Source organism: Lutra lutra, chromosome 5 (assembly GCF_902655055.1).
Source record: "Lutra lutra chromosome 5, mLutLut1.2, whole genome shotgun sequence".
Lineage (NCBI taxonomy): Eukaryota > Metazoa > Chordata > Mammalia > Carnivora > Mustelidae > Lutra > Lutra lutra.
In genome coordinates, this window is record NC_062282.1 from 37,000,799 (window position 1) to 37,021,917 (window position 21,119).

Genomic DNA, 21,119 nt, shown 5'->3' on the forward strand with positions numbered 1-21,119 from the left:
TAAAGCACTAATAATGCATTTTTAGGTTTTTAGCCATCCATGGTATCAGGACACCAGATACCAGTCAAAGATACCAGGAAACCATGAACCACAGAGGCATCCCTGTAGCAAGCAGGGCAATATTATGACTACAGAGACCTGTACCCACAGCGTTAATGCCTGGTGGAACTTAAGAAATCTGAAACCCATGGCGTTTAAAAAATGCTCTACATAAAGGCTAAAAGTCACTTTTCCCTAGTGTGTAGAAGTAATGGAAATGAGTAGAACAAAGATTGGGAAACATATTTTTGTATGATAGGCGATTTGGGGCAAGTATATGGTTATATTTCCTTGCCTTAAACCAGTATTTGTGGAGGAAATGTATGTTTTTCTTCTGCAGATTGCAAATCATTAGCAAAGGCAGAACATATTCATTTCCTAATAAAAATGTTTTTATCCAATATGACAGAGGGTGAACATTACAAGAAAATTATTACAAATATTTCTATACATAGTAAGCATAATTGGAAAAAAAAAACTTAAGGCAAATGGCAAAAGTTTTCTCTTTAATGAATTCTTTGGTTATACACAGGTCTTGAATGACATTAGTTCATGTAGTACTAACTGGTTTTGCTGGTATCTCTTCTGTGCATCCCTTGATGACCAAGATGAAATTAGTTATCCTGGGTTATAGCTCATAGAACATATTTAATACGATTTACCTTGCTTTAATGTAAAATAATCACAGAAGGAAAATATATCTTTGGATCTGAGATAGCATGTATTATTGCAAAACTACTGCTGAGCATATCGCATAAACTTTTCATCCTTGTAAAAATAAAAACTCAGATATTCTTCACAGGAAACATAAACAAAGCTGAAGTAGAAACTATGCATCTTCCCATTACTCTTGACACGATGTTTTGCTTTCACTGGCTCATAGCTTCCTGAGTTAAATAAAGCATAAGGAAACATAATTAGTATGTCCTGATTATTCTATAACTTTCATCACTTTAGCAAAGCAAAAAGTGCTAGGAAGGAGTGATCCAAATCACTGCTGAAACTAACAGTATCTGTTTTCTAAATACTTGGGGGGAAAATGTTGATCAACTCTGAATATTTTTATTCTAATCAGTAAAGGAAATAAGCTACTGTGGATTTGTTCATAATCCCAAATATATGGGAGTATATGAGAATTTAAAGAAAGGAGAATCCAGAAAACCTAAGAGAGGGGGAAAAAAAAAAACTATGAAAAATAGAAGGAACTAGCCCATGGTGACAAATATATATACATATATGTAGGTGGTACAAAAGATATATTTTTAGATTGGTTGCTACATGTTCTCTGATAGAAAAAAGGTGTCATTTATGTTTGTATAACTATATATTTTCTCCTATAATATTCTAAACAACTATATTCAAACCCATAGTGAATGATTAGGTCTCATATGAAACCAAAAAATGTAGCTGGATAATAGTTTATGTATAGGGAATTTTACCTTTTTTTTTTTTTAAAGATTATTTATTTATTTATTTGACAGAGAGAGATCACAAGTAGATGGAGAGGCAGGCAGAGAGAGAGAGAGAGAAGCAGGCTCCCTGCTGAGCAGAGAGCCCGATGCGGGACTCGATCCCAGGACCCCGAGATCATGACCTGAGCCGAAGGCAGTGTCTTAACCCACTGAGCCACCCAGGCGCCCCGGAATTTTACCTTTTATTTAGAATATCATTTGGAGGGGCGCCTGGGTGGCTCAGTGGGTTAAAGCCTCTGCCTTTGGCTCGGGTCGTGATCCCAGGGTCCTGGGATCGAGCTCCGCATTGGGCTCTCTGCTCAGCAGGGAACCTGCTTCCCTTCCTCTCTCTCTGCCTGCCTTTCTGCCTTCTTGTGATCTCTGTCTTTCAAATAAATAAATAAAATCTTAAAAAAAAAAAAAAAGAATATAATTTGGAAGTAACTTACATTTTTTCTGTGCCTAGGGGCATTATTTTCTATGCCGTTGCTATCATCTGATTTCCTGTACGGAAAACAAAAAGAAAATCACGACATATTTACATTGCACTAAATCAAGTCAAAACATCATCTATATTGTGGCCATCAGGTTAAAACATAAAAGTCAATAGAGATAATTCATTTTTCCTAAAAATGTTTTACTCATAATGTTGATATTGTTTTTCTACCATTGCTTTAGAAAAGAACTGTTGCCACAGAGGACAGTGACCAGTCCTGTTTATTTTATGCAGAGGGAAAACGGCTTCTCCCCCAGCATGAATGAGACTTAGGTATATGGCAACTTGTGAGCAGTTTTGAGGCCTGAAAGATAATAGCCAAGCAGAAGTACTGCCAACATGTGAGATACAGGTGCTGTGATCGGACATGTTTATTACAATGAATTAGAGGTTAAATGTGGTTGTCTATCCAGTGCACATCAGGGCAAGACTACAATTGTGACCTTCAGATTCTTAAGACAAGAATGACTAAACTGGGTAACAAAAGTGCATAATGAATACCCTTCTAGGTTTTATGGGCAGGCCTGATCTCATTAAGGTATCACCATCAGAAAGTAAATTCAACCACCTAATTCAGATTTGGGGGAGAGGCCAGCAGGTGAGATTATATGGATTAAATATATGAGTGGATCAAATAAACGAATGAGCTCCTCATTGAAATATCTGAAGTTATAGGTTGCTTTGATGTTACACATTTAGCACTGCTTTTAAGATTTATTTTCATCAAGGAACTCTATGACTCTTCCTGACATCTAAACATATATGCATTATATAGAAAATGTAATGATAAAAATATATATATTTTTTATTTATATACAGTATTATTATACTATATTATATACTATTATTTTATATATTTTTTAAAAGATTTTATTTATTTGTCAGAGAGAGAGACAGAGAGAGCATAAGCAGGGGGAGCAGGAGAGGGAGAGGGAGAAGCAGACTTCCTGCTGAGCAGGGAGCTGGATATTGGACTTGATCCCAGGACCCTGGGATCATGACCTGAGTCGAAGGCAGATGCTTAACCAACTGAGCCACCCAGGTGTCCCTTTATACTATTAATATAGTATAAAATAGAAAGTATACTAATAATACTATCATATTATATACTATATATTATTATATTATATTACACTATACTGTATTATATTATATATTCTATCAAGAAAAATTTATCTCCTAACTAAAAATTTTAGAACCCCACATTGGAAATAGGGATTACTTTAAAGAAAAAAAAGGTGCATTGCTAACTAAAAATTCTAAAAGAACACTGGTAAAAAGGTTGCTGCATATGAGTTCATGTGCCTTTGATACTTGTATTAAATCTAAAGATATTGAAATAAGAAATAAACTAAAAAATTTAACACTGCCAGTGCTGTCTGTGGAACAGTACAGGGTAGAGAATATTATGTACACTATCCCAATTATCAATAAAAGAAAAGAAAGTAAATCATTTCTACTGTATATTGAATCAGTTTGGCGTTCCGCCTAAGGAATTCTAGAAAAAAGTACCTTAAAAATATTTTTTAATTAGGATAAGGTACATAAATGAAAATTAAATTAAGATTTGGTAAGTCTACCCCATAGTGTTCTGGTGCTACCCTTTCAGAGTGTGTCTTAGATGAACCAGAATCCACCGAGACAGGAGCAGCCTCCAGATGTGACTGCAAGGGAATGAATGGCTGGAAATATCGGGATAGCTGAGCTGGGACAACAGCATTTGAGCAAGGCTGTAACTGTTTCAAATATCTGAATGACTGTCTTATTTTTTATATGACTCCAAGTTAAGAATGGGAATCAGTACCTGGGAACCAGAAAGATGAAACATTCAAAGTACTATAAACTGGATGTCCAAGTTCACCAGAAAGAGGTGCAGTTTCCTTCCAACTCTAAGAGTTAATGTCAAGACAACATCGTTTTGTTTCTCCTATCCGAGGTTACGGAACTCCTGATAAAATTATTTCATGGCCTTACTGTAGAAGCTCATATTTTTGTTGATTTATTTTACCTGCCATATGTGAACTGAATGAAAATAACTATGTGAATAATGTCTACAAATCTCTAAATGACAGCTGGCCACCCCACTCCTGCTCTTTGACCATGGCTAGAGACCACACTCAGAACCTGTGCTGACCGTTCGAAGATAAACTCCAGGTGCCATTCTGTGTTGGTTATATTGGCTCAGACCTTCCATTTCCTACATTTCTTCCAGCTGCTTTAACCTGATCTCCTTTTCCTGGTCCATTCCTCAGCTACGTTACTCAGACTTTAATCCCAGTCTCAGGGACCTCCATCACTGGATTCCATGCTCAATCCTCTGCTGAGAGGAACTAGTCACTCCCATCTTCACCAAACTAAATTATACCCCAGATAATTTTCTTCTCAGCCCTCCTCATGTTCCACTCTGAACAAAGCGGCTGTTAAGTGAACCTGGGACACAATATGTGTTCTTTCAAAAACAGTGACTAATAAAATTCTAGACCAGTGATTTTCCACATGAGAGAGACTTAGAATCAGGGAGAGACATTTTAAAGAAATCCAGATGTCCAGGCACCAATCCCAGAGGTTCTGATCCAGGAGATCCAGTAAATTCTGAGTAACTGTATTTTTAAGGAACATCCTAAATGACCAAAAATATGGCCAGGGTTAAGAATTACTGACTTATACAAATAATACTTCCTTATGGTTATTGAACACCCCTGTGCATCAAAGCCTATGCTAAGCATTTTTACATAGAGAATATCATTTAACCCAAAAGCCTTATAAAGCAAATGCTATAATTAAAGTCATTTTGTTGCAGGCAAAATTGAAGCACAGAGAGGTTAAAAAGTGAATGGTAGAGGGGGAATCCTAATGTAGGCAGGCAAACTCCACATGCCTCTCCACAACATGGATGTGTACAAAAAATAACACACACATAATATGCTCGTGTTTTTGTCCTAATTGCAAACTTTTTTTTTTTTTTTAATTTAAATTCAATTAGCGAGGGCACCTGGGTAGTTCCAGTCAGTTAAGTGTCTGCCTTCGGGCTCAGGTCATGATCCTAGGGTCTCTGCCTCTACCTGCTACCCCTTGGCTCTCTCTCTCTGTCTTCTCTTTCTCAAATAAATATGCATAATCTTAAAATAAATAAATAAATTCAGCTAGCCAACATATAGTACATCATTAGTTTTAGATATAGACTTCAATAACTCATCAGTTCCATAGAACACCCAGTGCTCATCACATCATGTGCCCTCCTTAATGCCCATCACCTAGTTACCCCATCCTCCCACCCCTCTCCCGTTCTGGCAACCCTCGGTTTGCATCCCATAGTTAAGAGTCTCTCATGGTGGGGCGCCTGGGTGGCTCAGATGGTTAAACATTGCCTTCAGCTCAGATCATGATCCTGGGGTCCTGGGACTGAGTCCTGAATCAGGCTCCCTGCTCAATGGGGAGCCTGCTTCTCCCTCTGCCTCTCTCTCTGTCTCTCATGAATAAATAAATAAACTCTTAAAAAAAAAAAAAAGAGTCTCTTATGGTTTGTCTCCATTTCTGATTTTCTTTCCATTCAGTTTTCCCTCCCTTTCCCCATGATCCTCTGTACTATTCCTTATATTCCACATATGAACGAAACCATATGATAATTGTCTTTCTCTGATTGTCTTATTTCACCCAGCATAATACCCTCCAGTTCAATCCATGGCAATGTAAATGGTAAGATGTCACCCTCTCTGATGGCTGAGTAGTGTTCCACTGACTATGTATACCACATCTTCTTCATCCATTCCTCTGTCAACGGACAGAGGTAGTTTGGCTATTGCTGCTATAAACACTGGAGGGCAGATGCCCCTTCCAATCGCTACCTCTGTATCTTTGGAGTAAATACCTAGTCTAACCACAAACTTTTTATTCAATTCCATATTTATCTGTATTTTACTCAAGTGAAAATTAATCTGTAAAAATAATACTTACAACTGTTCAACTTGTTCAAATTCTTTCCCATCATCTGTATAACAAAAAAGGAATTCATTAAGATTGGTTTATTATTCTTATGGAGCATGTATGTTGAATTCAACTTTCCCCATGTTAAGAATGCAATGTGTGGTTTCCCTCTTTGGAACGAGAGAGAGAGATATACAACGTGAGACGCCGCACATCTATCACATTCTCCTTCCCTGCTCTCCAGACCTTACCTGCAATTTTGATCGAGCACAGTCTAGTGCCTGCAATTTTCAAAATCAGACTGATTGACCTGTAATTCTTTAAGTTACTAAAAATCTTGTACAAAATCAGAAAGAATGCAGAAAGTAAGATAAATTTTCTTAGGAGACCATTGGTTTCTCAACCTGCAGTCTATCAAGCACATGCTACAAAAACAGAGAACTGACCAGACAATGTCTCTCTTATGAGAACTCCAGAATGTTTGATAAAATATTTTTAAGTGAGTTTTCTAAGGAAAAGACTGTTTGTCTTTGGCATCTTTTACGTTAAGCTATCACGGAATCTTCTAATATTCTAATACCGAAGCACGTATCACCAATTTGGTTTAGGTACCAGTAACACCAAAGCAAAAGGAGGAAAAGTATATTTTCACACTAAAATTTCTTAAGAAGTTGAAACAGAAAGACCATCAATATAAGCTCACAGCACTGTCACCATTAATGTTAAATGAATACCGCTCCAAATAACAGAAGTTTGATAACTCTAAAGCCATTATAATATATTGTCATAACATAAGAACATTATCTAAAAAAAGAAATCTTACCCGTGTGCATCTTTTTCTTTTGGGTGTGCATTTCACAAAACAGAATAATAGCCACTAAAAGAATAACTTCAACAACTATTCCAAGAAATGGTTTGAGGGGCACCAAATAACTTATCACAACAAGTTCAACACTTTCTTGGCTCTCGCCCAACTGGAACATTGCATGGCACCAGTAAGATCCTTTATCGTCTTCTGAAAGCTGCATTATCTTGAGCCTTGTTTCATTAGCGTTTGTTCCATTGATCACATACTTATCATTCATGTGAACATCAAGAGGAACCTAATACAAGAAAAAATCAAAATGCATTCCTATCTTATTGCATAAAAGACACACATTCTAAATGATCGAGTTTTGAGCAAAAGCTGTAAGGCATAGTAAAGTTTATGAGAAGTTTACATAACAGAGTCCAAGAGCTTCACCTCCCAAAGGTAGCAAAGGGAAGGGATATTTTAAGTGCTAAGTACTCCGTGTTTGAAACTATAGTGTAGATCATCATGGGTAAATATTCGAATCAAAGATATAGAAAAATTCCAGCCCTCTGGGTTTCTCGATCTAATCCCCGACTAACTGTTCAAAGTACTTCCTCCTTCACAAGAGCAGGCACACATCAAATCAACTCCTGAATTAATGAATTAATGAAGCTATTAGATGTGATCATTCCTACAAAGGAAGATCACTGGGTCCTGACACTGGGCATTCCTCAGACTGGAAATGAGGATGAAATCTCCAGGCCTGTGAGGCTGGTGGAGCGGGAATGGTAGAAATCCACTGTGAGCCCGGGATCTGTGGTCTTCTGCACACCTGTCTTCTCGTATCTGAGTTTCTTTCTTTCTCAGGCAAGCTGACTCCTGAGATTCACTGGATTTTCCCCAGCCTCTCCAGAGCCATACTAAGCTTTTGGGAGCTGAGTTATTTAATCCGTTTAAATTAAAACTTATTCTCAGGCTATTTGATGCCTTCACTGTGCTATCACTCAGCGGCACTGTTCAATAAATGCTGATCTGCATACAAATATTCTTGGAGGCTTTCTAATGAAGGACAGTCTGTGAGTTTATTATTTGCCTTCCCCACCACCAAATTAAAGTCACTTGGCTTCCTGTGCCCAGCCACAGTCTGTGATGCCTGTTCAAATGTACCTTCTCTAACTCGGAGCTGATACATCAAAGCCATGCGTGTTTCCCAGGCACCCCAGGTGATTCGGAGGCAGATGGTTGGTCTACATTTTGAAAAAAACACTTGACTTAACGTTGTAACCTGTTCTCACAGCTACACTTTCCTCACTTCCTAATATGACCCATGCTTAGGGCCAAATTGAGAACAAATTATGACAGCAAATGGAGAGAAACACAGACCACATTGTAAGAGTTTAATACAATTAGATTTAGGGTTTTTTTTTTTTTTTGCACAGTATCACATATAAAGAAATAAATTGGGCTATGTATTTCAAGCCACCACAAATGATATTTATCTTTATAAATTCACATACATGTTTGTTAATATTTACCTACTCAAAATGATTGCCTTTCCTAACCATCAATAAGAAGTGAAGCAGAAATATTAATGATTTAGCTCTGCTCCTAAGTGATTTGGAGATTTCTTTGAAAACCCAAACCAGCGTTATCACAGAATCAGTCACTCTCCCTTTTAAGTCCGTTCCTCTGGTCCCTTCAACGGTCTATGGCAGTATCAATTTTGTCTAAGGAACCTACTATTTCCTTGTAAGAGCTACACAGTCTCATACTGTCTGTCCCTCCTAGAATTATAGCTTGCCGCAGGACTTTAATTTCAATGCTCATTAGTACCAGAGCAAGAGACAGGTGTCCCGTGAAGGACAATGTCCTTAATTTCCCTGCTATTAGAAGCTCTTTGGGAGGAAGAAAGAAAGTGAGGAATGATTTTCTGAATACTCTTGTTTTTCTTATTATTAGCTCTTTGAATAGCCATTAATTCTTTAGTGGGAGTGTAAGGTATTTGGCCTCCCTTTGGATTCTGGAAGGCCAAAAGAAGCCAATGACACTTACTGAAAGAACCCAAGACCTAGGTTTAAGTTATCAAATTTTCATTCTTTTCTCAAGTGTCATCACTGTATTAAATTCTTTCACAAATATTTCCAGAGACAGAAGTTGGAAAATAAACCTACTTTTTTTTCTAGATACTTTCTTGGAATGTAAGAAAAAAGGATGTTTTTGTTAGGGTTATTTTTAAACTCATCAACTAAAAATGAATGATAACTTCCTTTCAAAAAATTTAAATAAGTTGCTAAATCTAAAAAACAAAGTACTGGTTAATAACACATTAAGAGTCTCTTCAGATGTGTAATGTAAGACGCTAAAAACTTGAAAGGTAGGACAACTCCACGGTTTTTACTTCATGAAGACATACTAAATAATAAGATAACAGAAGTACAAATAGTCCTAGGAATTCTGAGTCTGTTAATAATATTATTTACGAAATAAAATTTAAAATTTAAAATTATAAATAAAATTTATAAATAAATTCATTTATAAATAAATGAATTTTGTTTTCTTCAAATCACAGAAATATGATCTTACCTGTACACTCCTATTACCACTGTACCAGGTCCAATTTAAAGGAGCACAGTGTTGGCATTTACACACCAAGACAACAGAATCCCCCACATAAGTGATCAATGGCTTGTTTTTTCCTTGAACTTCAGGGACTAAGAAAAATTTAGAGAAATATAGGTTAATGTAAGAGTTTGAATAGGGACATGTATTAAAGTTGAAGACAAATTCCCCTTCCATGTTCTCCTCAGTATGATTTTCTTTATATAATTTTAGTTTCATATAATGTGAAACTATTTTCTTAATTGGGAGTATAGTTGGTACACAGTATTACATTAGTTCCAGGTGTACAACATAGCGGTCTACATGTTAAGCTCACCACACATGTACCTACTATCTATCACCATGAAACACTATTATAATATCATAGACCTTATTCCCTATGCTGTAGCTTTCATCCCCCTGACTTATCCATGCCATAACTGGAGTCCCATACCTCCACTGCCCTTTACCCATTTTGTCATTTTCCCCACAACACCACACCCCCTGGCAACCACAGGTTTGTTGTCTCTATGACTCTTTTTCTCCTGTTTTTATTTATTTGTTTTGGATGATAAATTTCCTAAGAAAGTTTGAGGTAGGTGCCATTAGTAACAGAATAAAAATGACCACTGAATTTAGAAAAATTAAGTTTTAAGGATATGAATAACTTGTTAAGGAAAATTAAAACATCAGAACATAAGCAAAGCAATGAAAGAATTCCACCCAAACTCCATGGTGGAATCAGTTTCTTCTCACTGACCTCAAAGGATATATTATTGAATGTGCACTTATACTGGAGGTGTAGACTGACCAATGAAGGTTATTTTTACTTTTTTTCTTTTACCCATTCTAGCAAGTTTTTGGTTTTATGTTTTGTTTTTCCTTTTTTTATTTGGCAACAGAGAGAAAGTATAAAGTCATGTATAAATTTTTAATGCTATATTGACAAATTTTATAAATATTGCTTGATATTCCCTTGTTATCCTATATTTATATTTTGTTTTGGGATTGGCCAGGGTAGAAATACAAAGATTGGTTTGAAGTACTAAAGTTAGGTTTCTAGATTGAATACATTTTCTAAGTGATCTTGGCTTTGTACTACCCAAAGATAATTGGCGTTTGCTGTATGAATCATAAAGATGAGGAAAGGGGAAATAGTTGGTAATAACGAGAAAAGAAATCCTGACTTGTGTAACTACCATAGAAGTGGTAACATAGGGTTGGAGAATAGGATTTCTTTATGAGTTCTGTCCTCAGGTGATTAAGGTTACAATGATCGGTGTGGGAAGTCTCCTTTTATCCTTATTGTTTAAAATGTGCCTAAAGGGGAGCCATAGTCTATTAAGCATCTGTCTTCAGCTCAGGTCATGATCTCCAGGGTTGGGCTCCCTGCTCAGCAGGGAGTCTGCTTCGCCCTCTCCCTCTGCCCCTCCACACCCCCTACTTGTGTACGCATGCTCTCTCTCTCTCTCTCTCAAATAAATAAATAAAATCTTTTAAAAATAAATAAATAAAATGTGCCTAAATACAACTGCATATATCACCCTCTCCTTCATCAAGGCTACTGACCAGCTGAGTGTTGAATGAGGCAGTGCTAATAAAAAGAGATGCAAATAAGAGGAAGGTATGTCACCCATGTCAGCATTAGTGATTCAAGTAATTCATACGAAAGATAACGGAGCAATCTATAAATCAATTCTCACCCTTTACATAACCAAGGAAACATGTTTTCATGAAACTGGTCTACAATTTTAAATCAACTAAAGCTGTAAACTGCCAATCAAAATTTATAATCACCAACTAATACTTCATAAACCTAGTCAGGTTTATGAGAGAGGAGAGAATGAATACATGTGACTGTCTTTATCTAAGACATCTCAGCCAGAAGATATTCTGAGCATTCCTTTTGACTGAGGCCACCAGTGTCCCACATTCTGATCGGTCACCAACAGGCTGAGGGCTATTTAGTTAATATGTGGCTAATATGTGTCCATTTCAAATGTCAGGTCATTATTAAGTGTTTGAAGGAAGTCAGCACAATGTGGCCATGATGTGACCAAGAATTGATTTGGGTCCAGGAAGTACATACACTCAAATTACAGTTTCAGTGTTACTAATGTTGAGGACTTCAGTAGGTCATAACCCATCTTACCATGTTGTTGTAAAGGATTAAGTATGAGATCATAATAAATAAAGTGTTTGGTGCAAAGTAAACACCACAAAGTTTTGATCATGAACTGGTACAGCTTTTCTTAACTGACCTTCCTTGCAATTTGTAATGCCCACAGCCTTATTACCTAGTGGTCATGAGCCAGCTTACTAAGATAGATCATTATCATGTGCGAGAATGATTTCTAGGTCAGCTGGTCATGTGGAACAGAGAGGAAATAAGACTTAGAATAAAAAAAAAGAGAACTGGAAATTCATCTGAATACATCTCAGAACTGTAGAAACACATAAAAACCCCCAAAACGTGAGAAAGGCTCCAAACTGAATCCTTTATAGACCACCCAGCCCATGTGAGAAAGGAGACTAAAAGAGTAAAATGATGAAAAATTCAAGGGGATGAATTTACAGGAGACAAGGCCCCAAAGAATGAAAAAACAGAGGAGCTTTGAGATCCTTTAATAACATCTATTAAAGAACTTTGTGAGGCTGTGAAACAAATTCTACTGCTTGAAACACAACTTCATGTACTTGGTGAAAGCAGCTGAGTAAGATTTTTGTGTAAGGATTACAACTTCTGCATAAATTAAAAACAATTTAAATCAGGGCACCTCATTATTGCTCCTTACCATAACAAGAAATTAAATTGGTTATAAAGTTAAAAAGAAAATCTTGCTTCCAGACCTATGTCCTATATAGAGCAGAAAGAACACGTGGAATGATAACTTTACATATTACATAAAAATCTAAGAATAAAAAGGGCCCGCTTACCACATACTGGTTTTAACAAGAAAAAGCAGAATAAAGCAACTGGTACTTTGACATAATCTATGAGTGACATTTTTAAATAAGAAAATAATTGTATCCACATGCATTTTTAAAATAACAATAAAGATGATGTCTCTCGTGTTAGTGTTCTCCCTATTAACTCAAACTACTTTTGTTCAGTTTCTTCAGCCTGTAACTACCGGCCTCTGGGTTCATCTGGGAACCCAGAGAGCAGTCTACTGCAGGCAAATAACCAATATAAGAAAACTGGAAGCAACTCTAGGATCCAAGAGAATAGAATGACCATCTGTCCTGATATTAACGTAACTACATTTTAAGTTCTTGAGGAACAAGACAATAAATTTCAGCAACAGAACGTTGTAGGCCTAAATTATGCTGAACCATAGTACATTTCATTCTGTTTCCTTTTCTTTTTTTTTGAAAATTTTGTTTTTCACTTATTTACATTATTATATTATTATTATATATTTATATATTATATTATGTATTATTTATCATTATAATATTATATTTTTATATATATTTATTTGACACAGAGAGAGAGAGCTCAAGCAAGGGGCGTGGTAGGCAGAGGGAGAGGGAGAAAGAGGCTCCCTGCTGAGCAAGGAGCTAGATGCGGGACTCAATTCAAGGACCCCAAGATCATGACCTGAGCTGAAGGCAAACACTTAACTGACTAAGCCCCCCAGGGGCTCCCCATTCTGTTTTTTCTTACGGTAGATCCTGTTTCCTCACTAGACACTGGAGGTGGTGGGAAAAAAAGGCTGAGCAGCAGCCTGCGGAATGAAGTCCCCAGTGACCTCACCAGAAATTCCCTCCTTTCAGTTTTCCAGTCTTAGAGAGGAGGATTATCCTGGATTAGTCATGGTCCCGGGCGCTGATTGGGCCCTGTTTTCTAGGGATAGAAATCTGGAGGTATAAATAACTCAGTCTCATGCTCAGCATATTTTTCCCGGCTCAGGAGGGTGTTATCCTCCCGTTTAGAGGAGTAAAGACCTAACTGACCTTGGGCTGTGAAGGAACTCATGGCTCTGCTTTGGCTTAAGGTTAGTACAACCTCACTGAGGAGAAAGAAGCCTTCTGTATGGCAAAGCCTTCCAAGAATTTCAGCAACATTTGTGGCCAAGGCTGGCCAATAATAAAATGTGACTTTGCCTTAGTGTCCTTTTTTGGGTGTGTGTTTCTTTACTTGAGATTTTGTTGGGAAAAGGAATGATTGGACAGAGTGAGAAGGAAGTTATTTGAGGGCCTCCTGACAAAACACTATGAGTCTATCAGTTCAAGATCACACTGTAGTCATACTTCATTCCAATATGCCCAATACCTGGTGTGGCTTTATTGTTAAATGAAGTATGAGAACACAGAAGCTCCTGGGAAGGTCAACCCTACTTTAGGGGAGGCCTCCACTGAAAATGTGCAGATTAAGCAGAGATTCAAGCTTGGCTAAAATAAGGATTCTTTTCTGAAGCCACAAGGTTCCTTCCAAACCTCAGCTGAAACAGAACCACACTTCCTGAGTTCCATGTGAAAAGGTGGACATTAACTACTGCTCTGCTACACTTTATATGGCTGATAACAGCAGTGTGGATCTAAACTATAAAATGCACCAAGGTCAGGAAACTCTACTTTGTTGGAACTTTTCCAGAGGTCACAGTTGGTTCTGGGCTGCTACTTAATGTTTGGAAATATTTATGCAAAGAAGGATAACGATACAGTATTTTAATGTGTGCTGTTAACCTTTTGAAACTTTGGATAAGGCAGGACCAGTGAGAGTCTTGGGATTGGTAGAATCCAAGTTTGAAGATGCTGAATTGCTGATTCAAACTATTGTCTGGATGGGGCTCAGGATCTGCCCGGTGATAGTAAAAGCCCTATGGAGTTATAAACTTAGAAATTTAAATCATGAACTAGGAAAAAATCAGCCTAGGTCATTTTTGGCTCAAGGACATTTACGAATCACCGAATTAGGAAAAGACTCTTCCATGTAATCAAAGACAGCTAACTAGACATCAACACTGGGGTTTAAAGCTGAAGTTCCAACCGATTCTACATAGTACTATGTAGAATAGTACTATATACTAGATGTAGTATAATACTACATCTCCTTGGATACGGAGACAGATGGCCAGGCCAAGAAAGGTTTCATAGCACTTGGTGCCATCAAAATCTCATCCTTCACCAACTAAATTTCTGCATCTTTCTACTAGGAGATTTTAACACTGATGAATGTTATAGAAGTTTTCAGCAACTATGTCAGAAGAATTGACCAGCTACTGAGAAACATGGGGCCCACCACTCATCTTTCTTGAATGAAAAGTTATCACCAACATGTTAGTACCTGCCAGCTTCCAGTGTGACTTTCGTTCTCTCTCTGGGACCCAGCATCAACAGCCAAACCCACAAAAGCAGCAGGTTTTTTTGCATTGTACTAATCAGTGATGCTGAGGCCCTTTTATAATCTCTAGTAATAAATCAACCAGCTCCCAAAAAGGCACACGCAGGGGCTCTGCTGATGAATTATTCCAAGGACTCAGGCTCATGCACTAGTTGACTCATATAGTCAATAGCAAAATGGGTTTTTCTTGGCTGAACTTAAAATAGAGGATAAAAAAGGCTTTCAACCACACTTAGTTGTAGGATTGCTAAGGAAAACTAAGCCTTCTTCTTAGGAAAACCCGTAAGCAAGTCATGCAGAGATATAATAGGATATTTATAAAAATAGATGCCATCTTATAAGCCTTACAGATCTAAGTAAATGATAACTATAATATGAACTCTTCTGCAGATGCCTTTAAGTTGTAATCAAATGAAATTATTTCTCCAAGCAATATTCAATTTAGATGAGTTACAGGAAATTATTAATTTTACGAAAGATCTAGAAAGGCCCAACTTATTAATTTTATAAATGTCGTCGAGACATAATGCATATTTAAAAGTTTATAAATGTTAAGTGGGGATTAAAAACTAATAAACAGGGGTGCCTGGGTGGCTCAGTGGATTAAAGCCTCTGCCTTCGGCTCAGGTCGTGATCTCAGGGTCCTGGGATAGAGCCCCGCATCGGGCTCTCTGCTCAGTGGGTGCCTGCTTCTCCCTCACTCTCTCTCTGCCTGCCTCTCTGCCTACTTGTGATCTCTGTAAAAAAAAAAAAAAAAAAAAAAAAAAAAAAAAAAAAAAACTAATAAACTGAACTAAAAAGTACTTTAAAAAAACTATAAAAAGGAAAAAGAGAGGGAGGAGTCAAGATGGCAGAGAAGTAGCAGGCAGAGACGACTTCAGGTAGCGGGAGATCAGCTAAAAAGCTTATCTAAAGATTGCAAACACCTACAAATCCAACGGGAGATTGAAGAGAAGAAGAACAGCAATTCTAGAAACAGAAAATCAACCACTATCTGAAAGGTAGGACTGGCGGAGAAGTGAATCCAAAGCGACTGGAAGATAGACCGCGGGGGGAGGGGCCGGCAAGCGGCGGAGCAACGGAGCACAAAATCAGGATTTTTAAAAGTCTGTTCCGCTGAGGGACATCGCTCCAGAGGCTTAACCGGGGTGAAGCCCAGGCGGAGTCAGCGCGGCCTCAGGTCCCGCAGGGTCACAGAAGGATCGGGGGTGTCTGAGTGTTGCAGAGCTTACCGGTATTAGAACGGGGAAGCCGGCTACAGAGACAGAGCCCTCTGTAGCCGAGGAGTGAGCTCTAAGCTCGGGGTTACCTTGAACCGGTCGCAGGCTCGGTCAGCTCGGAGCAAGGCCGGAGGCCAGGGTGACGGGAGTCATTGGGCGCTGTTCTCTGAGGGGGCACTGAGGAGTGGGGCCCCGGGCTCTTGGCTCCTCCGGGGCGGAGACCAGGAGGCCGCCATCTTCATTCCGGTCTTCCAGAACTCTACGGAAAGCGCTAAGGGAACAAAAGCTCCCGAAAGCAAACCCAGCAAACCCGAGCGGATTACTCAGCCCGGCCTGAGTAAGGGCGGTGCAACTCTGCCTGGGGCAAAGACACTTGAGAATCACTACAACAGGCCCCTCCCCCAGAAGATCAACAAGAAACCCAGCCAGGACCAAGTTCATCTACCAAGGAGTGGAGTTTCAATACCAAGGAGAGCAGCGGAATTCCAGAGGAGGAGAAAGTAAAGCACGGAACTCATGGCTTTCTCCCCATGATTCTTTAGCCTTGCAGTTAATTTAATTTTTTTTTCTTTTTCAATTTTTTTTTCTCTTATTCTGCTAAATTTTTTTAACTTTTATCGTTTTCTTTTTTAACGTTTTTTAAATAGTTTATCTAATATATATATATATATTTTTGTTTTTATATTTTTTCTTTATTGGCTTTCTTTTTTTAATTGTTTCTTTTTTTTTTTCTTTCTGAACCCCTTTTTATCCCCTTTCTCCCCCCTCACCATTTGGGATCTCTTCTGATTTGGCTAAAGCATATTTTCCTGGGGTTGTTGCCACCCTTTTTGTATTTTACTTGCTCCTTCATATACTCTTGTCTGGACAAAATGACAAGGCAGAAAAATTCACCACAAAAAAAAGAACAAGAGGCAGTACCAAAGGCTAGGGACCTAATCAATACAGACATTGGTAATATGTCAGATATAGAGTTCAGAATGACGATTCTCAAGGTTCTAGCCGGGCTTGAAAAAGGCATGGAAGATATTAAAGCAACCCTCTCGGGAGATATAAAAGCCCTTTCTGGAGAAATAAAAGAACTAAAATCTAACCAAGTTGAAATCAAAAAAGCTATTAATGAGGTGCAATCAAAAATGGAGGCTCTCACTGCTAGGATAAATGAGGCAGAAGAAAGAATTAGCGATATAGAAGACCAAATGACAGAGAATAAAGAAGATGAGCAAAAGAGGGACAAACAGCTACTGGACCACGAGGGGAGAATTCGAGAGATAAGTGACACCATAAGACGAAACAACATTAGAATAATTGGGGTTCCAGAAGAAGAGGAAACAGAGAGGGGAGCAGAAGGTATATTGGAGAGAATTATTGGAGAGAATTTCCCCAAAATGGCAAAGGAAACAAGCATCAAAATCCAGGAGGTTCAGAGAACCCCCCTCAAAATCAATAAGAATAGGTCCACACCCCGTCACCTAATAGTAAAATTTACAAGTCTTGGTGACAAAGAAAAGATCCCGAAAGCAGCCCGGGAAAAGAAATCTGTAACGTACAATGGTAAAAATATTAGATTGGCAGCAGACTTATCCACAGAGACCTGGCAGGCCAGAAAGAGCTGGCATGATATATTCAGAGTACTAAATGAGAAAAACATGCAGCCAAGAATACTATATCCAGCTAGGCTAACATTGAAAATAGAAGGAGAGATTAAAAGCTTCCAGGACAAACAAAAACTGAAAGAATTTGCAAATACCAAACCAGCTCTACAGGAAATATTGAAAGGGGTCCTCTAAGCAAAGAGAGACCCTAAAAGTAGTAGATCAGAAAGAAACAGAGACAATATACAATAACAGTCACCTTACATGCAATACAATGGCACTAAATTCATATCTCTCAATACTTACCCTGAATGTTAATGGGCTAAATGCCCCAATCAAAAGACACAGGGTATCAGAATGGATAAAAAAACAAAACCCATCTATATGTTGCCTACAAGAAACTCATCTTAAACCCGAAGACACCTCCAGGTTTAAAGTGAGGGAGTGGAAAAGAATTTACCATGCTAATGGACATCAGAAGAAAGCAGGAGTGGCAATCCTTATATCAAATCAATTAGATTTTAAGCCAAAGACTATAATAAGAGATGAGGAAGGACACTATATCATACTCAAAGGAACTGTCCAACAAGAAGATCTAACAATTTTAAATATCTATGCCCCTAATGTGGGAGCAGCCAACTATATAAACCAATTAATAACAAAATCAAAGAAACACATCGACAAGAATACAATAATAGTAGGGGATTTTAACACTCCCCTCACTGAAATGGACAGATCATCCAAGCAAAAGATCAACAAGGAAATCAAGGCCTTAAATGACACACTGGACCAGATGGACATCACAGATATATTCAGAACATTTCATCCCAAAGCAACAGAATACACATTCTTCTCTAGTGCACATGGAACATTCTCCAGAATAGATCACATTCTTGGTCCTAAATCAGGTCTCAACCGGTATCAAAAGATTGGGATCATTCCCTGCATATTTTCAGACCACAATGCTCTGAAGCTAGAACTCAATCACAAGAGGAAATTTGGAAAGAACCCAAATACATGGAGACTAAACAGCATCCTTCTAAAGAATGAATGGGTCAACCAGGAAATTAAAGAAGAATTGAAAAAATTCATGGAAACAAATGATAATGAAAACACAACGGTTCAGAATCTGTGGGACACAACAAAGGCAGTCCTGAGAGGAAAATATATAGCGGTACAAGCCTTTCTCAAGAAACAAGAAAGGTCTCAGGTACACAACCTAACCCTACACCTAAAGGAGCTGGAGAGAGAACAAGAAAGAAACCCTAAACCTAGCAGGAGAAGAGAAATCATAAAGATCAGAGCAGAAATCAATGAAATAGAAACCAAAAAAAACAATAGAACAAATCAACGAAACTAGGAGCTGGTTCTTTGAAAGAATTAATAAGATCGATAAACCCCTGGCCAGACTTATCAAAAAGAAAAGAGAAAGGACCCAAATAAATAAAATCATGAATGAAAGAGGAGAGATCACAATGAACATCAAAGAAATACAGACAATTATAAGAACATACTATGAGCAACTCTACGCCAACAAATTTGACAATCTGGAAGAAATGGATGCATTCCTAGAGACATATAAACTACCACAACTGAACCAGGAAGAAATGGAAAGGCTGAACAGACCCATAACCAGTAAGGAGATTGAAACAGTCATCAAAAATCTCCAAACAAACAAAAGCCCAGGGCCAGATGGCTTCCCGGGGGAATTCTACCAAACATTTAAAGAAGACCTAATTCCTATTCTCCTGAAACTGTTCCAAAAAATAGAAATGGAAGGAAAACTTCCACACTCATTTTATGAGGCCAGCATCACCTTGATCCCAAAACCAGACAAGGATCCCATCAAAAAAGAGAACTACAGACCAATATCCTTGATGAACACAGATGCAAAAATTCTCGCCAAAATACTAGCCAATAGGATTCAACAGTACATTAAAAGGATTATTCACCACGACCAAGTGGGATTTATTCCAGGGCTGCAAGGTTGGTTCAACATCCGCAAATCAATCAATGTGATACAACACATTAATAAAAGAAAGAACAAGAACCATATGATACTCTCCATAGATGCTGAAAAAGCATTTGACAAAGTACAGCATCCCTTCCTGATCAAAACTCTTCAAAGTGTAGGGATAGACGGCACATACCTCAATATTATCAAAGCCATCTATGAAAAACCCACCGCCAATATCATTCTCAATGGAGAAAAACTGAAAGCTTTTCCGCTAAGGTCAGGAACACGACAGGGATGTCCGTTACCACCACTGCTATTCAACATAGTACTAGAAGTCCTAGCCTCAGCAATCAGACAGCAAAAGGAAATTAAAGGCATCCAAATCGGCAAAGAAGAAGTCAAACTATCACTCTTTGCAGATGATATGATACTATATGTGGAAAACCCAAAAGACTCCACTCCAAAACTGCTAGAACTTGTACAGGAATTCAGTAAAGTGTCAGGATATAAAATCAATGCACAGAAATCAGTTGCATTTCTCTACACCAACAACAAGACAGAAGAAAGAGAAATTAAGGAGTCCATCCCATTTACAATTGCACCCAAAACTATAAGATACCTGGGAATAAACCTAACCAAAGAGACTAAGAATCTATACTCAGAAAACTATAAAGTACTCATGAAAGAAATTGAGGAAGACACAAAGAAATGGAAAAATGTTCCATGCTCCTGGATTGGAAGAATAAATATTGTGAAAATGTCTATGCTACCTAAAGCAATCTACACATTTAATGCAATTCCTATCAAAGTAACATCCATTTTTTTCAAAGAAATGGAACAAATAATCCTAAAATTTATATGGAACCAGAAAAGACCTCGAATAACCAAAGGAATATTGAAAAAGAAAGCCAAAGTTGGTGGCCTCACAATTCCGGACTTCAAGCTCTATTACAAAGCTGTCATCATCAAGACAGCATGGTACTGGCACAAAAACAGACACATAGATCAATGGAACAGAATAGAGAGCCCAGAAATAGACCCTCAACTCTATGGTCAACTAATCTTCGACAAAGCAGGAAAGAATGTCCAATGGAAAAAAGACAGCCTCTTCAATAAATGGTGTTGGGAAAATTGGACAGCCACATGCAGAAAAATGAAATTGGATCATTTCCTTACACCACACATGAAAATAGACTCAAAATGGATGAAGGATCTCAATGTGAGAAAGGAATCCATCAAAATCCTTGAGGAGAACACAGGCAGCAACCTCTTCGACCTCAGCCGCAGCAACATCTTCCTAGGAACATCACCAAAGGCAAGGGAAGCAAGGGCAAAAATGAACTATTGGGATTTTATCAAGCTCAAAAGCTTTTGCACAGCAAAGGAAACAGTTAATAAAACCAAAAGACAACTGACAGAATGGGAGAAGATATTTGCAAACGACATATCAGATAAAGGGCTAGTGTCCAAAATCTATAAAGAACTTAGCAAACTCAACACCCAAAGAACAAATAATCCAATCAAGAAATGGGCAGAGGACATGAACAGACATTTCTGCAAAGAAGACATCCAGATGGCCAACAGACACATGAAAAAGTGCTCCATATCACTCGGCATCAGGGAAATACAAATCAAAACCACAATGAGATATCACCTCACACCAGTCAGAATGGCTAAAATTAACAAGTCAGGAAAT

The 21,119-nt window shown here is 38.0% G+C and overlaps 1 protein-coding gene across 2 annotated transcripts in view; it reads right to left on the reverse strand.

Moving 5' to 3' along the window:
* Positions 1-528: 528 nt before the first annotated feature.
* Positions 529-21,119, reverse strand: part of EMB (embigin) — a 49,707-nt gene continuing 29,116 nt past the window's right edge. For both annotated transcript variants that reach the window (XM_047730742.1, XM_047730741.1), the window contains 5 exons: positions 9,287-9,414; positions 6,734-7,013; positions 5,941-5,974; positions 1,940-1,994; positions 529-926 (listed from right to left, as the gene is read on the reverse strand). In XM_047730742.1, the coding sequence (XP_047586698.1) occupies positions 909-926; positions 1,940-1,994; positions 5,941-5,974; positions 6,734-7,013; positions 9,287-9,414 (515 nt within the window). In that variant the 3' untranslated portion in view covers positions 529-908. The remainder of the gene's footprint in view (positions 927-1,939; positions 1,995-5,940; positions 5,975-6,733; positions 7,014-9,286; positions 9,415-21,119) is intronic.